At 38.0% G+C, this 18,884-nt stretch overlaps 1 protein-coding gene across 1 annotated transcript in view; it reads left to right on the top strand.

Annotated features, from left to right (window-relative positions):
- CFAP47 (cilia and flagella associated protein 47) overlaps positions 1-18,884 on the top strand; it is a 479,971-nt gene that overhangs the window by 241,160 nt on the left and 219,927 nt on the right. The window contains exon 40 of the mRNA XM_043897451.1: positions 10,411-10,497. Coding sequence (XP_043753386.1) covers positions 10,411-10,497 — 87 coding nt within the window. The remainder of the gene's footprint in view (positions 1-10,410; positions 10,498-18,884) is intronic.

Raw genomic sequence — 18,884 nt, 5'->3', positions numbered from 1 at the left:
CAAATAGAAAATATCTTTCTATAGATTTACATGTTGAGGGAGGAGATGGATAATTGTACCTTATTGTTCTTCAGTTGCTAATTCATGTCCCACTCTTCTGTGACCCCGTAGACTGTATCCAGCCAGGCTCCCCTGACCATGGGATTTCCCAGGCAAGAATACTGGAGTGGGTTGCCATTTCCTTCACCAGGGAATCTTCCCGTCCCAGGGATTAAACCAGTGTTTCATGCATTGGCAGGTGGATTCTTTATCACTGAGCTATCTGGAAAGCCCTTAATGAGACCTTGTACTGCGCTTAATCACTCAGTCCTGTCCGACTCTTTGCGACCCCATGGACTGTAGCCCGCCAGGCTCCTCTGTCCATGGGGATTCTCCAGGCAAGAATACTGGAGTGGGTTGCCATGCCCTCCTCCATACCTTACATACTGCTTAAATTATGAACTCTCTTTCTACCAACTTTAAAAGTCAGATTCTTACAACAATACTTGTGTTGCTTGGAAGTTGTATGTATGCTTCTCATATTAGTATTTTGTAATTTTCAGTTTTTAAATTACTATATGTCTGGGCTTTTGGTAATTTCTTATTAGCAATATCATTTATTGTCAACAAAACAAAAATTCTTTTGTTAAAACAGTTATTGGTGAATTTATGGTTCCCATATTCAGTGAGGGAGAATTTTATTTACTGTAATTTTATTAAAATGTTATATCAGAATGTAAGGAACAAAAAAATCAGAATATATGGCATTAACCCAGTATTAAAATATACCCTTAAATGAACCAAATGACTGACTGCAGTTCTTCAGAGAAAATCAAGATCAAATATGTTAACTCTTATTCTAGTGGTAGAATTGAAAGAAAATCTCAAAGTTCCTGGCATTGGTAGAATATTATAATTGTATGTTTCTCTAAAAATAATAATATGTCATTGTTATTTTATGATTTGCGTGTGTGCATGTGTGCTAAGTCACTTCAGTCATGTCCTACTCTTTGGGACCCTATGGACTGTAGCCTGCCAGGCTCCTCTGTCCATGTGATTCTCTAGGCAAAACTACTAGAGTGGGTAGCCATGCCCTCCTCCAGGGAATTTTCCTGTCCCAGGGATCAAACCTGTGGCTCCTACATTGCAGGCAGAATGTTTACCGCTGAGCCATCAGGGAAGCCAGTTTTATGATTTATCTCAGATGTAATTAAAATTGTTACTTCTTGTGAGGAATACATGGTTTGGTAGAGGAAAAGATTATTTGTTGGAGACTTCTGTGAATCATCTCTTATGTGAATGTGGCCCTCAAACTTAGGTAATAGGCATATAATCATGAAAATTTAAGGCCACTCACAAAATCTGTAAAATCAATATTTTATGGTAAACATACATTACTTTTAAAGATAAAATGCAATAAAAGGGAATGAGAGGAAATTTAATGTAAAATAATTGACATAGACTACTTTAATGTTATAAACAATAAAACAAGTGACCGAGTTTTTCATATTACTTACAAAAATTATCTGAATTTTATTATGAATAATCTCATATTAAATGTATTTTCAAATAAAATTTAAAATTTCAGAAAATTTTCCAAAAATTTGTGTGCAACACAGTGACCAGATTTGATCCTACTTTATCAAAATTTATAATAACTATGAATGGAGAATTATCTTTAAAAATTGTGAATCACTATACTGCATTTCTGAATATATAATATTGTATATCAAGCATATCTCAATAAAAAGTAAATGTTTAAATTTATGTTATGTTCACTCATCTCATTTTTCTGATGTTTTTTCTTTTCTTTTTTCCTCACTTTCAGCTTATTTCATTAAACATTTATTGGTGCATTTAATTGTGTACCATATATGTATCTGATTGTTTATTTTTCTTTATTCATTTTTCTCTGTTCTTCAGACTGCATAGTCTCTGTCAGTCTTGAAGTTTGTTAATTCTTCTTTTTCCTACCAATTCAAATCTCCTGAGCCCCTCTAGTGATTTTTTTTTTTTAATCTATTATTGTAGTTTAAAAATCCAGAATTTCCATTTGGTTCTTTTTTATTAATTTCATCATCATGCTTTCCTTTACTTCTTTAGTCATAGTTTCCTTAGCTTTTTAAGACATTTACAATGGGTATTTTGAGTTAGTTTTCTGTTAAATATGATAGCTGATCACTCTATCAAGCAGCTTTTCTTTCATACCTCTTTTATTGTTTCTTTGCTTGTTTCATAATTGTTATGTTGGAAAGTAGACATTTTTGAAAACACATTGAATTCTGGTCTCATCTCCCACATGATTTTTAATGTTGTTTGCTTGTTTAATTTTTTACTACCTGGCTGACTTATTTTAGAGATGTTTACTCCCCCTTCCCCTCAAAAAAATGCCCCGCATACATAGTGTGAACTTTCTAATATTGCTTCTAGGGCAGTCTTGAATATGCCCACAATCACTCTTGGATAAAAGGTGGTTTTGGCATAGCTTTCTTTGACTGTGTCTTTCTGTGTCCACACTTAGCTATTAAGTTTCCCTGATTTGCATTCTGTGGAAGGCATAAATTGCTCCTCAGACTAATTCAATCAAAGCCAGCTCCTTTGCAATAATAGTCCCTTAGGTCAATGTTTGAGATTTATTCTGTCTCCACAAGGGTTCCTCTCGGTCGTCTCTTTCCCCAGTTTTCTCCAACAAACTAGCAGGGTTCCTCCTAATTGCCTATCACCACAACTGCACTAGTTTTAAGAGCACCCTTGGGTTAATCTTCACTTGTTTTCGAAAATGAAATCAGGTCCTTTGTGAAGAGATTAAGAGCTATATGTCTTAAGGTCAGCTTCTCCCTCTAGGTAAAATTTTTGAGCCATGACTGTGTTGGTAGAAAGGGGGACAATGGTAAGCTTTTCTTGAAGTAACACCCCCATATTAGGACCTGAATGCTAGGTAGGGTGGGGGAAAGTAGTTTCAGGTCTTACTGGTTTGCTTCTCCGAACAGCATAGAACCACTACTTTGTAAGCTAGGGCAATGGTGATTTCACACCCATGCCGAGCTTGTGGTCCATGATTGTGTACTGGGTGGAAGAAGGAAGCCCCTCAGCTCCTCTCAGCTGCATTTGCCTCAACATAGCCTCAGCAACGTGTACGTGGGGCAGGATGAGAAATGTTGATGTCATACATCTCTCAGAAAGATGGTTCTCCCCCTGGGAGCTAGGAAACTAATGTGTCCTCTGTTCCTAGCTGTACTAGTCTGGAGTAGTTTCTTTCTTAATTGGGTGGGGAAGAAGGAAGAAGTGAGTAGTCTTGGTTCAAATGCCACAGACTACGTCTTCTCTTTTTTGTTGATTGATTTATTATTTTTGGCTGTGCTGGGTCTTCACTGCTTCGTTGTGTGGGCTTTCTCTAGTTGCAGTGAGTGGGGGCTGCTGTCTTGTTGTGGTATGTGGGCATCTTATCGCAGTGGCTTCTCGTTGCAGAGCATGGGCTCTAGGGCATGTCAGCTTCAGTAGTTGTGATGCAGGGGCTTAGTTGCCCAGAGGCATGTGGAATCTTCCTGGACAAGGGATTGAACTCTTGTCCCCTGCATTAGCAGGTAGATGCTTTACCACTGGACTGCTGGACTTCTTTACCATGTAGGGAAGTCCTACATCTTCTCTTCCTGAATTTAGTAATTACTATTGAATAGTTTGTTGTTTTTTTTTTTTAATTGGCTGTATGCCTTTAAGATCATTTCCAGAGAGTTTAAATAGTTGGTTTTTATATTTGAACTCATTTTGCTGGAAAGTGATCCTTGGAGTTCTCATGCTGTCATGCTGAGAGCAGTGTTTGCTCTAAGTTTGATTTTGTCTGTTACTAGTATAGCCACTCCAATTCTCTTTTTGTTACTGTTTACATAGTATTTTATTCTTCTTCTTTTGTTCCCAATCTGGTTGTGACTTTGAACCAATGTTTGTCTTTTTTCTAGTCTATTTTTTTTTCCATTTTGTCCATCTCTGCCTTTTGATTAGAGTGTTAATCCCATTACACTTAATATAATCTCTGGCACAATACAGTTTAGTGTGCCTTTAAAAATTTCATTTCTTTTACTATATGTTTTCTAAAATTTTTCTCCATAGTCATCCTGAAGATTATAATCAGCATCTTAATTTAAACAGTCTAGTTCATGTTGACACCAACTTAATTTTACTGTAACTTCCAAATTTTGCTTCAGTGTATCTCCTTTTCCTAGCCTCTTGTTAGTGCTATTGTTGTTATACTCATTACATCTTTACAATAAAATAGTTTTATATTTATTGTCTGACACTGTTTTATTTTAAATCAAAAAGGACAACAAAAGGGTACATTGCAAGTAAAGTACATTTATAATTGGTTTTATAGAGTTGCCTGTGCAGTTAACTTAATGTATGCTTTTTATTTCATCATGTGATTTACAGTTCATTTCTAGTATCCTTTTACTTTAGCCTAAGGGAATTCTGGTAGTATTTTTTGTAGGATAGGTCTGTTAGCAATGAATTCTTTCATTTTTTTTATTTGGTAATATTTTAATTTCTCCTTAATATCTGAAGGATAGTTTTTCTGTATTTAGTATACCTTATTGATAATCGTTCAGCATGCTGTATACATCATCCCATTGCATTTTGTTCTTTAAGTTTTAACTGGGAATTTAATTCTTAATCTTATTGAGGAGCAGCATAGGTGTCGAGTCAATTGTCTTCTGCTCCTTACTGTGTCTTGGCCTCTCAATGACTTGACTCTTATTGTCTAGTTATGGATCACCTTGAATTTATCCTGCACAGAATATTTTGCACTTCTTAGATGTGTAAATTAATATTTTTATCAAATTTTGAAAGTTTTCATCATTTACTTCACATTTTCTGTCTGCCTCTTTTTTTTTTTCTCTTGTCTTTTGGGATTCTGATTAGGCTTAAGTTTGGCTGTGTGATGGTGTCCCATGGTTCTCTGAGGATCTGTTAATTTTCCTTCATTCTTTTTTCTTTCCATTGTTTAAAGGTAATCATTTTACTTGACATCTCCTCAAGTGTACTGGTTCTTTTGTCACCTCAAACCTGCAGCTGAGTCTCTCTACTGCTTTTTCACTTCAGGTATTGTACTTTCTAAGTCCAGAATTTATAATTAGTTCTTTTGTATAATTTCTCTGTACTGATATTTTTTTACTTGGGGAGACGTAATTGTCACTAGAGAAGAGAATGGCAAAAGAACAAACTGTGGAGAATTCTTAAAGAGATGGGAATACCAGACCACCTTACCTGACTCCTGAGAGATCTGTATGCAGGTCAAGAAGCAAGAGTTAGAACTGGACATGGAACAATGGACTGGTTCCAAATTGGGAAAGGAGTACGTCAAGGCTGTTTAGTGTCACCTTGTTTATTTCACTTATATGCCAGGCTGGATGAATCAGCTGCAATCAAGATTGCTGGGAGTAACATCATCAACTTCAGATATGCAGATGATACCTCTCTACCTCTCTGAGGGCAAAAAGTGAAGAAGAACTAAAGAGCCTCTTGATGAGGGTGAAAATGGAAAGTCAAGAAGCTGGCTTAAAACTCAACATTAAAAAAACTAAGATCATGGCATCCAGTCCCATAACTTCATGGCAAATAGATGGGGAAAAACTGAAAACAGTGACAGATTTTATTTTCTCAGGCTCCGAAATCACTGTAGAGAATGACTGCAGCGACAAAATTAAAAGATGCTTGCTCCTTAGAAGGAACGCTATGACAAAACTAGACAGCATAGTAAAAAGCAGAGACATCACTTTGCCGACAAAGGTCTGAATAGTCAAAGCCACAGTTTTTCCAGTAGTCATGTATAGATGTGAGAATTGAACCATAAAGAAGGCTGAGTGCTGAAGGATTAATGCTTTTGAGTTGTGATGCCAGAGAAGGCTCTTGAGAGTCCCTTGGACAGCAAGGAGATCAAACCAGTGCATCCTAAATGAAATCAACCCTGAATATTCATTAGAAGGAATGATGCTGAAGCTGAAGCTCCAGTACTTTGGCCATCTGATGAGAAGGGGTGACTCATTGGAAAAGACCATGATGCTAGGAAAGATTGAGGGCAAGAGGACAAGGGGGTAGCAAGTTGAGATGGCATCACCAACTCAGTGGATATAATTTTGAGCAAACTCCCAGAGACAGTGAAGGACAGCGAAGCCTGACGTGTTGCAGTCTGTGGAGTCGCAAAGAGTGGACATGACTTAGTGACTGAACCACAGGTATCTCTGTAAGTGGGACTGAAGGTCCTTGACATATTTTGGGACTCTACTGAGCGACTGCAATTTCCCCTATGGGCATCTTGTCTCCAGATCTTCCTTTTATGTTTTCTCAGGCTCTTACTTGATCCAATTTCTATGGTAACCTCGGGCATAATTGTTACTGATTGTTTTCAACAAACATCCTAGCGATAGTTATTTTCCTTTGAGTCAGTTGCTTAGATTAAAGCAACACCGTGCATATTGAGTTCTTCTAGGGAGCTTTGAGACAGGTTGCACAGTAACAATGATCAGGGATGGGACTTCTTTTTGAAGAGCTCCAACCTCAGTCTATTCCTACCTGTCGCAGCAAGCCTGAACATTTTGTACGGCTACCTTGGTTGCAAGCAGTTAGTATTCAAGGCTACTGCAGAGCTATGGAGAAGAGGAGGGGAGTTACAACATAAAAATCACAAGGCTGCAAACTCTACTGTTCTTACTAAGGTTTGGAGGCTTTTTTTTTTTTTTTTTTTGCTTTGTCTTCATTACTGCATGTGTGCGATGTGTGTGGTTTCTACTTGCAGCAAGTGGAGGCTACTCTCTAGTTGCGGTGCACAGGCTGCTCATTGTGATGGCTTCTCTTGTTGAGGAGCACAGGCTCTAGGCACACAGGCTTCAGTAGTTGAAGCATGTAGACTCAGTAGTTGTGGCTCTCAGGCTTACTTGTTCCCTGATATGTGGGATCTTTAAGGACCAAGGATTGAATCTGTGTCCTTTGCATTAGCAGGTGGATTCTTACGCACTGGACTACCAGGGAAGTCCCTGGAATCTTTTCTTGTGTAAACACCATTCAGATTGCTGCAAGCTTTTCTTTCAGTTCAGTTCAGTTCAGTCACTCAGTCGTGTCCGACTCTTTGTGACCCCATGAACCGCAGCACGCCAGGCCTCCCTGTCCATCACCAACTCCCAGAGTTTATTCAAACTCATGTCCATCGAGTCGGTGATGCCATCCAGCCATCTCATCCTCTGTCGTCCCCTTCTCCTCCTGCCCCCAATCCCTTCCAACATCAGGGTCTTTTCCAATGAGTCAACTCTTCGCGTGAGGTGGCCAAAGTACTGGAGTTTCAGCTTCAGCATCAGTCCTTCCAATGAACACCCAGGACTGATCTTTAGGGTGGACTGTTTGGATCTCCTTACAGTCCAAGGGACTCTCAAGAGTCTTCTCCAACACCACAATTCAAAAGCATCAATTTTTCGGCACTCAGCTTTCTTCACAGTCCAACTCTCACATCCATACATGACATCCATGAAACTTTTCTTTAGTTAGCTGCAATTCTGAGAAAGTTAATTTGGACAACTTTTCCCAGTGTTTTTATTGGTTTTATATAGGTGTGAAAATGGTTATTCTAAACCATTCCCTGCTTTTGTTTTCCTAGTGGCCTGTTTTTATTATTTAAAATATGTTTTTTGTTTTAATTGATCTTGTCCTTCTCACAATGTGGTCTCTGAGTCAGCAAAATCACCATCACCTGGGAGCTTATTAGAAAACCAGAATCTCAGGCCCACTCTAATGCAGTTGAATCAGAATCTGCATTGAACAATATCTCCAGAGTATTTACTTGTACATTAATGTTAAAGCAGTGCTGGTATAATTCAAGAGTGATCAGAGTTTAACCCATAGACAGGCTATTTAAAAAACATCTGAAGAGCTCAATGGAGCCCATGCCAGATTTACTAACTTAGAATTCATACAAATAGAAGCTTGGGAATCTGCATTTTGAACAAGCACTCCAGATGATAATAATGCATGTTGAATTGTTAGGACCACTGATTTAGAAACTGCAGTAATCAAACAGGATCTTTTTCTGTGTTAATGGCAGTTTATATTTCATTTTTAAAGTTAATATATCTATTTTGAGGAAAGTATGTTCATTGTAATTAAGCTGGGACTTTTTAAACAGAAGCATACAGAATGCTATTTTATCTCAAAATGGTACATGTATAGTATATGAAAAATCTAATATTTATTATGTTGGTTTAGTCTTTTTATTTGTGTGTCAAATACCATTATGCTTGTGATTGTTTTTTAGCCAGAACAAATTATTCCCAAAATAAATTGCCCAATGATTCACCATGGATTTATAGAAATATAAAGAAATGTTATAAATGTTCTCTGCCTCATAATTTTATGAAATTTAAATGAGAATTTAGTGCATGACTTTAAATATAAATTGCTCTCTGGAGAGGATTTATTCCTACATTTGCTTAACTGTAAATTTATATAAGCAGTTCTTCCAGTTTGATACATAACTTTCATCATTCATAGTTTACATTTTTTTACAGTTAATTTTGTCTTATTTAAAACTTTTTAGTATTTAATATTTATAAAATCCTTTACAACCCTTATATGAAGGCATCAGAAATAACAAGTTAAACCAAAAAGACAAAAACTGATACCAACATTCAAACATTAAGATATATAAATGTATTGCTTTTTAGTTTGTGTATGCATGTTCATGAATGTGTGTGTATTTTTAGACTAAAACATTTGATTGATTTTATTACTGATCTATTTTCCACTATCAAGCTAGTATTGTGAGATCTTAATAACTGTTACATAATAAAAAAGATTTCTGTTAACAAATTAAGTTTAGATAAATCTGTTCTTAACAGTATGGTACAGATTCAGTTCAACTCTGCAAGAGGAATTAGGCATTCCTGAAATGACTCTTCATGAAATCTTTACCCTGCCACTAGGGTGTCATTTCCACACTATCCTCCACTACATTGTGGGCAACCTAAGGCTTCAGTCAGTTCAGTCACTTAGTCGTGTCTGACTCTTTGCGACCCCATGGATTGCAGCACGCCAGGTCTCCGTGTCCATCACCAGCTCCCAGAGCCTATTCAAACTCATATCCATTGCGTTCATGATGCCATCCAACCATCTCATCCTCTGTCGTCCCCTTCTCCTCCTGCCTTCAGTCTTTCCCCATCAGGGTCTTTTCAATTATGTCAGTTCTTCACATCAGGTGGCCAAAGTATTGGAGTTTCAGATTCAACATCAGCCGTTCCAATGAATATTCAGGACTGATTTCCTTTAGAATTGACTGGCTTGATCTCCTTGCAGTCCAACGGACTCTCAAGAGTCTTCTCCAACACCACAATTCAAAAGCATTAAGTCTTCTACGCTTAGCTTTCTTTGTAGTCCAACTCTCACATCCATACATGACTACTGGAAAAACCATAGCCTTGACTAAACCAACCTTTGTTGGCGAAGTAATATCTCTGCTTTCTAATATGCTGTATAGGTTGGTCATAGCTTTTCTTCCAAAGAGCAAGAGTCTTTTAATTTCATGGCTGCAGTCACCATCTGCAGTGATTTTGGAGCCCCCCAAAATAAAGTCTCTCACTGTTTCCATTGTTTCCCCATCTATTTAACCTAAGGCTTGGAAGATAGCATATTCATGTTTGTACTTACCAGTACTTAGTCCTACACCTAACATGTAATGGGGTCTCCATAACTGTTTCTTGAAGGAATGACCTTTTTTATATAGGAAGGACTGAATTTCTGCTTGATTCCAGATGATGGCATAATTATCAACGCATTGATTTTACTAGGTACCCAAATTTCGTGTCTGCTTCTAAGAGAAATATTTCTCTTTTCTAGACATAAGATTTTTGTTTTTGTTTAGTTGCTAAGTTGTGTTCAACTCTTTTGTGACCATGGACTGTAGCCCACCAGGCTCCTCTGTCCAAGGGATTTCCCAGGCAAGAATACCAGAGTGGGTTGCCATTCCCTACTTTAGGGCATCTTCCTGACCCTGGGATCAAACCCACATCTCCTGCATTGACAGGCAGATTCTTTACCACTGAGTCACCTGGGAAGTCCAAATTAGAAATTATTAAATATGTATAACTCTGACAGTGTATTATGGTCAATGAATAATTTCCTCTTTTTGGAATATAATTTGGTTGGTCATTTTTGCTCTAAGTTTCCTTGTTATAAGAATTCAGTGTTGACTTTACATATAAAAATATCATTTTTTTACCTATTTCCATTCAACATCTTTTATTTCTAACATGTTTTGAGTTACTAAATGAGAGTACATGAACTGTTTGACCTGTAATTTATTCTGATTCTAATTATATTTTATGATAGATGGAAATGATTTAAAGGAAGAATGTTTTGTGGTCATCTGAGTCATAATCCTTTTTTCATGTATTTTAGTGTCATTCTGGTGGAATCCTCAACATTTATCTCTTTGCCATCCCAATTAACTGAAGCTGAAGAATCTGTTGACTTCTTGAACCGCGGGTAAATTTCTGTATATGCGCTTGATTATCTCAGGAAAAAAATTTGAGAAATTAACATTCAAGTAAATTTGTTACATAATTACATAGTAGTTTCCATTTACTTGAAATATTTAAATTATATTATATATATTATTTATATTATTCACACTGTTATTCTCTTTATGTATTATTAGGTGTATGGACATGAAAATTGAATACATGTGCACTTTATTAAATACAATAGATTCCCATTATTCATGGTATTTATGGTATATAAAATTGCCACAAACAGTTAGTGAGTATTGCACCATTCCTCTGAGGAGAAATATATATAACCATATACATTGTAATTATAAATCCTAAAAACAACCCAACCTGGTAGATTCTACTTTCTTTACTTTAAACGGAGAAAATAAAGTTCAGAAGTGTTAAATGACTTGCCTGAGGCAGTCCCACTGACAGGTGCCAGAGAGGGTTTTAAACCTTGTCCTCCCACCTCAGAGCTAGAGCAGCTTGCTCTTCTGTACTTCTGTACTGACCCCCACTGTCTCCATCCTCTGCTCATCTAAGCTGGAGAGCAGAAACAAAAAAGCCCAGTGTCACCTTGTCTGACCTCAGCTGGGAACTTGTGTGATCAGCTACTGGAATTTTCCTTCCAATGAATATTCAGGACTGATCTCCTTTAGGATGGACTGGTTGGATCTCCTTGCAGTCCAAAGGACTCTCAAGAGTCTTCTTCAATGCCACAGGTCAAAAGCATCAATTCTTTGGCACTCAGCTTTCTTTATGGTCCAACTCTCACATCCATACATGACTACTGGAAAAACCATAGCTTTGACTACATAGACCTTTGTTGGCAAAGTAATGTCTCTGCTTTTTAATATGCTGTCTAGGTTGGTCATAACTTTTCTTCCAAGGAGCAAGTGTCTTTTAATTTCATGGCTGCAGTCACCATCTGCAGTGATTTTGGAGCCCAGGACACTAAAGTCTCTCACTGTTTCCATTGTTTCCGCATCTATTTGCCATGAAGTGATGGGACTGGATGCCATTATCTTCATTTTTTGAAGTATTTATAGTATTCTAATTAAACTAGAGCCAATTCTCAAAGAAATGCTGTAGAAACCTGTGAGGAGAAGTAACTCAAAGTTAGATCCTTTTAATGAAAAGCAAAAGTGAGTCCACCTTCATAATTTGGAACACAGTTTGGAAATTCTGTATCCAGATTTTACCATGATTTTTTCATACAATGTTCTGAAATGGTTTTAGTTAGACCTAACATTCCAGAATTATTGAAGCCATAGATTCTCAAGCTTCAGGTAAAGATATCTTTTTTTTTTATGTTATGCTTCTCAAATCAAAAGCAAAATTGAACAAGTATGAAAGCATTTATAATTTAATTTTGAAAAGGAAGGAAACTTTGGAAATACTCATCCAAAACAATCCCAGCTCAGCCTGAAGTATCACTTAAGAAGTATGTCTACCACAGTCTCAAACTTTATTGATCATTGTTTCCCATATAGGCTCTTCCATTTGTATTTATAACACTGTACTGTCTTAATTCATCTTTCAAAGCTTCCTGTGAGAAAAGAAACATAAAGATGCAGTGACATTGAGCACTGGGTCAGGGAGAGCATAGTCAGGCTTTGGCAGAGTAGCTCTCAAAGAAGAAATTAGAGCTGCTAGTTTAAAATACTGCATATTTACTCCTGTGCATCTCTGTAAAGACTGTCTCCCAGACCAAAAGCAAGGGCAAGACTTACAAAGGCTAGAGACACACAGTTTCTCAAGGAAAAGGGCTGGTCGTTGGTATGTCATTTCAGCACTGATACGGACAGCTGAGCTGCTAATTCATACATTGAGTTGTGATCAAATCGTCTCAAGTTCACCAAAGAGGCTGCTTCTCTGACAATTCAGAACAGATTTATTAGAAGCATTGCTGTAGCTCCTTCTGGGGTCCTGATGGCTTGCTCTGTGGCCTGGTCTCTAGGTCTAATCATCCAATTAGCTTATGGAGATTTTTAAAAACACTTTTTTTGTTCTCTTATGTTATATATGTTACATATGTTAAGAGAACAAAAAAAGTATTTTAAAATCTCCATAAGCTAACTGGATATTTTTTCCTTAGAGCTCCTTACAAATATTCTTGTTTTTCCTATTTTAGTGCACACACTGCACTTCCCCACTAATGTTAAAATTCTGCATGAACACACAAATGGCATATGAGAAGTGCTGACTGTTTTTTCAAGTGGTAGCTTTAAGACCCAGTGAGTAATTTTTCCTGTCCCCATTCCCTGCTACAATTAGAGAGGCACATTTAGGAATGGAGGCCTCCTTCACCAAGGAACTCTGAGTGTATTCTCTCCACCTAGAATGGACATGTATTGTGAGCAAGAAGTAAACTATTGTGTTAATCCACTGAGATGTGGGGTTGTTAACTATAGCATGACCTAGCACATACTAATGGATGCTCCTCTTCAGAGTCACTTCAGTCAATGTCTCCCCACATGATAAATAATCTGTTCTCAAATGAGACATAAAGTACTGAAATTATCTTTCAGGTGGCATTAAAAAAAATGATTTCCTAGAAAAAATTTTTTAAAAATGTTTCTGTAAACTGCTCTTCTTAAGCAATGCATACATATAAAACAATACATTTGAAAGCACATGCATGAGGAAACTATATTCATCACATATTTTGCTTTATGGGAACATGATCCATAAGCACAAGTAAGAGCAGTTAAGAATTTTTTATTCTAGTTAAATCCCAAGAATTATCAGAAAGAATCAGGACAGGAGACTGATTTTAGTCACACTTTAAAATTGAGTGATAGATCAACAGTGCTCAGAAAGGAGCACTTTGTAAATAATTTCCTTCAGTGATATGACTTGCTATTTTTTCCAGCAGCATTGAATTATTTATCACTTAATAGATTTTTACTAAGTGGCACCTCAAGCATTTTTTTTAGTACTGGGGAAGTATTGGGATAAATAAGTCACAGATCTGGCCCTAAGGTTGCCAGCCATCAAGCAGAGAAGAAGAAAAAAAAATCTACCCAAATGGAGACAGTTGTATAGGGCAGAGTGCATTCAGTAGTATGTGTTATACTGAGAAAATAATACACACACACACACACACACACACACGTGTGTGTTTGCATGTGTTCTATGAGCTGATTGGCAAGGAATATCACTATGTAGATACTTTTGTGATTTATGTGGAAGAGAAGACACTGTTGGAGAAAAATGAGGTCCTGGTAACTTTTGTTCCATGCATACACCATGTTCTCCTTTATCATGTACAGATTGGGATCTGAAATAATAGTACGATCTGATGGCCAGAATCTGGAACAAGGGGAGAACTCTCCTACAAGTGTAGAAGGATCATGGGAAGAGGGAATAGCAGAAGCTTTGGGGGAGTAGGGGACAGTCAGGTGAGGGGAAACCACCAGGGAAGCCCAGAATTACAAGGCATTTGGTTATAAATATGGACTACAGGGTTAGCATAGGAAAGTGTGAGTTCGAGTTGAAGAGGTGTTGAAGTGTTTACCATTCTACTTTGTACTCATTTCTTATAGAGTTACTTTGCATGGCAGACCACGTACTCTGTGAACTTAGGGGTTTCATCATTCATCCTTGTTCCTAGAAGAGTTAGGCCCAGAATAGCCAACCCAAATGAAAGTAGGTCCCGGTAGAGATATCTTTCTGAGTCCCGATTCTGGCCCCAAAATCCCCCCCAAAAGCTGGGTTTTGGAGAGCCATGATTTTTAAAATATTTCATTCTACTACACTGAATAATTAGTAACAGACTTCGCCAAGTCTGAAGGAAAGTAGGGTGACTCAAAAACCAGATGTATATACTAAGATATATACATCTGTATATATATACACGGCATATATATATGCCGTGATCCTCTTGCTCTAGATTAGGATTTCATACCTGGTTTTAATGTTTTCATGCTCTTTGGCAGTCTGATGAAGCCTATTCTATTTCAAAAAATAGTGTTTTTACAAACACATAAAATAAATAACAAGGATTACAGAATGCCTTAATCTCCCTGGGCTACCATAACAAAATACCACAGAATGGGTGGCTTAAACAACAGAAATTTATTTCTCACCGTCCTGGAGACTGGAAAGTCCAAGGTGCCAGCAAGTTAAGTTTCACTCTGAGGCCTCTTCTTTTGGCTTATCTCACTGTGTGCTCACATGACCTCTTCTCTGTGTACACATGGAGAGAGAAGGTGAGCTCACTGGTCTCTCTTCTAATAAGGATGCTAGTTCTTTCTTATTAAAGCCCCATCCTTATGGCCTCATATAACCTTATTTACCTTACCATATGCCCTTTCTGGGGCTTCCCTGGTGGCTCAGTGGTTAAGAATCCACCTGCAATGCAGGAGACACAGGAAACATGGGTTTGATCCTGGGTCAGGAATGTCCCCTGGAGGAGGGCATGGCAACCCACTCTACTCTTCTTGCCTGGAGAATCCCGTGGACAGAGGAGCCTGGCGGGCTACAGTCCATAAGGTTGCAGAGAGTTGAACACACCTGAGGTGACTGAGCAGGCACGCATGCCCTATCTTCAAACACAATCATTTTGAGAGTTAAGACTTCAGCATAGAATTTAAGGGTGATACAGTTCAGTCCATAGCACAGAGGAAAGTAATAGTCTAGTAGAGTACTGTATATCAATATTTGAAACTTGTAGTATATTAAAATATATACTTCATTAACACAATGCATAGTAACAGCTACTGGTAGAGATAACTACCACACTTTAAAAGTAGCAGTGAAAATAAATAATAGCTAAATATATGTGCAAGAAGTGAAATGTGATATAAAGATACTTGTGTACAGCTAATACTACTGTGATTTGATTTCAATTGCTATTAAGAGTCAGTAGGCATAATGGTGGAAATCTTTTCCCCATTTAAATTCACAGATCACTCTCTCTTTGTATGACAGGTTAGCACCCCTCATTTTAGAGACTTCTCAGCTATTCAGGAGCCAAAGTTGTACAAAAAGCATTAAACATTCTATTTTAACTGCCCCCCACATGGCCATGGGATCTGATTTTGATCAACTCCAGGACGCATGGAGGATGGGATGAATCTAAAAATTGATTCTCTTATCTTCCTTCCTGTGAGTCATAAAAACTAGACTTGAGCCAGAGAATTTGCTGCTTGATTTAGATGTAGCCCTGAATGCCAGCCCAGAAGTATGAAAGCTTATAAGAAAGATCTTCCTTCCCTGATGGAGAAACTTGAGAAGGAAGTCATTCTTGGAGCTGATTTATTCATGCTTTGACTCCCTTGTAGATCAGCTGGTAAAGAATCCGCCTGCAATGTGGGAGACCTGGGTTTGACCCCTGGGTTGGGAATATTCCCTGGAGAAGAGAAAGGCTACCCATTCCAGTATTCTGGCCTAGAGAATTCCATGGACTGTATAGTCCATGGGGTTGCAAAGAGTTGGACATGACTGAGTGCCTTTCACTGACTAGAAGCAGTTCAATATCATTTTGATTATTTGAGCTTGAAAAGAGCTATATACCACTATTGCAGAGGAAAATAGTGTGCCATCCCTTTCCACCTGATAAGTATTAATAGGTTACACACCCTGATTTAACCCATTACTAAATTAGCAGAAAATATCCCATTACTTGACTGACAGTTTCATATGATGTACCCTGTATATAAGTTAAATAAGCAGGGTGACAATGTACAGCCTGACGTACTCCTTTCCTGATTTGGAACCAGTCTCTTGTTCCATGTCCAGTTATAACTGTTGCTTCCTGACATGCATACAAATTTCTCAAGAGGCAGGTCAGGTGATCTGATATTCCCATCTGTTTCAGAATTTTCCACAGTTTATTGTGATCCAAACTATCATTGATCAGGTAAAATAGAATTTTCTTTAGCCAGATTATTTTATTAAATTATTTTCTTATGTCTCTGAATTAATCATGATAATTATCAGCTTTACGAGCAAGTCCATCACATTCTTAGGTCTGTAAAATGTTTTATGTATTTTTATTCTAAGTAATACAGGTAGCTCAATTTTTCTGGTTTTGAGACTCTTTTTTGTGGATAAGGCAGCTCTTTGATTTGTTCAAAAGGCACCATCATTAGCTGTTCTCCAACAAAATAGGCAAAGAAAAGAAAAAAGAGATGAAGCCCAAATTGCTCTGCTTTTCTATTCACAATGAAAAAAAAAAAAAAAAAAAACACATGACTGAAGGGCTAGTGATTGCATGTATTGAACAAAATGAGGTTTGTAGAATATCTAAGGATTTTAATCAGACATTCTACCCAGAACTCCATTAGCGAAGAGATGGCATTGTAGTGGTACATTGAGAAATAAGCTTTTTTTTTATTGTTCTTTCCACTCTTTGTATAGTCTCTATTATAAATGCGGAAATATCTATCTACTATGTCTATCATAGCCTTCAGGTATCTATCGAGTGCTCAAATTACATAAAAGTATTCAATGTTCATGACATTGTACAGGAAACAGGAATCAAGACCATCCCTAAGAGAAAGAAATGCAAAAAAGGAAAATGGCTGTCTGAGGAGGCCTTACAAATAGCTCTGAAAAGAAGGGAAGCAAAAAGCAAAGGAGAAATGGAAAGATATACCCATTTGAATGAAGAGTTCCAAAGAATAGCAAGGAGAGATAAGAAAGCCTTCCTCAGTGATCAGTGCAAAGAAATAGAGGAAAACATTAGAATGGGAAAGACTAGAGATCTCTTCAAGAAAATTAGAGATACCAAGGGGACATTTCATGCAAAATGGGCTGGATAAAGGACAGACATGGTAGGGACCTAACAGAAGCAGAAGATATTAAGAAGAGGTAGCAAGAATACACAGAAGAACTGTACAAAAAAAGATCTTCATGACCAAGATAATCACGATGGTGTGATCACTCACCTAAAGCCAGACATCCTGGAATGTGAAGTCAAGTGGGCCTTAGGAAGCATCACTATGAACAAAGCTAGTGGAGGTGATGGAATTCCAGTTGAGCTATTTCAAATCCTGAAAGTTGATGCTGTGAAAATGCTGCACTCAATATGTCAGCAAATTTGGAAAACTCAGCAGTGGCCACAGGACTGGAAAAGGTCAGTTTTCATTCCAATCCCGAAGAAAGGCAATGCCAGAGAATGCTCAAACTACCACACAGTTGCACTCATCTCACACGCTAGTAAAGTAATGCTCAAAATTCTCCAAGCCAGGCTTCAACAATACGTGAACTGTGAACTTCCAGATGTTCAAACTGGTTTTAGAAAAGGCAGTGGAACCAGAGATCAAATTGTCAACATCCACTGGATCATCGAAAAAGCAAAAGAGTTACAGAAAAATATCTATTTCTGCTTTCTTGACTATGCCAAAGCCTTCGACTGTGTGGATCACAATAAACTGTGGAAAATTCTGAAAGAGATGGGCATACCAGACCACCAGACCTGCCTCTTGAGAAACCTGTATGCAGGTCAGGAAGCAACAGTTAGAACTGGACGTGGAACAACAGACTGGTTCCAAGTCGGGAAAGGAGTACATCAATGCTGTATATTGTCACCCTGCTTATTTAACTTACATGAGGAGTACATCATGAGAAACGCTGGACTGGAGGAAGCACAAGCTGGAATCAAGATTGCCAGGAGAAATATCAATAACCTCAGATATGCAGATGACAGCACCCTTATGGCAGAAAGTGAAGAAGAACTAAAGAGCCTCTTGATGAAAGTGAAAGAGGAGAGTGAAAAAGTTGGCTTAAAGCTCAACATTCAGAAAACTATGATCATGGCATCTGGTCCCATCACTTTATGGCAAATAGATGGGGAAACAGTGGATGACTTTATTTTTCTGTGCTCCAAAATCACTGCAGATGGTGATTGCAGCCATGAAATTAAAAGACGCTTACTCCCTGGAAGGAAAGTTATGACCAACCTAGACAGCATATTGAAAAACAGAGACATTACTTTGTCAACAGAGGTCTATCTAGTCAAGGCTATGGTTTTTCCAGTGGTCATGTATGGATGTGAGAGTTGAACTATAAAGAAAGATGAGTGCCAAAAAATTGATACTTTTGAACTGTGGTGTTGGAGAAGACTGTTGAGGGTCCCTTGGACTGCAAGGAGATCCAACCAGTCCATCCTAACGGAGATTGGTCCTGGGTGTTCATTGGAGGGACTGATGTTGAAGCTGAAACTCCAATACTTTGGCCACCTGATGCGAAGAGCTGACTCATTTGAGAAGACCCTGATGCTGGGAAAGGTTGAGGGCAGGAGGAGAAGGGGACGACAGAGGATGAGATGGTTGGATGGCATCACCGACTCAATGGACGTGGGTTTGGCTGAACTCTGGGTGTTGGTGATGGACAAAGAGGCCTGGCGTGCTGTGGTTCATGGGGTCGCAAAGA

The sequence above is a fragment of the Cervus elaphus genome, chromosome X (assembly GCF_910594005.1).
Source record: "Cervus elaphus chromosome X, mCerEla1.1, whole genome shotgun sequence".
In the NCBI taxonomy this organism is placed as follows: domain Eukaryota; kingdom Metazoa; phylum Chordata; class Mammalia; order Artiodactyla; family Cervidae; genus Cervus; species Cervus elaphus.
Note: the sequence above shows the minus strand (reverse complement) of the source record. Positions and strands in the feature narration are given on the sequence as shown.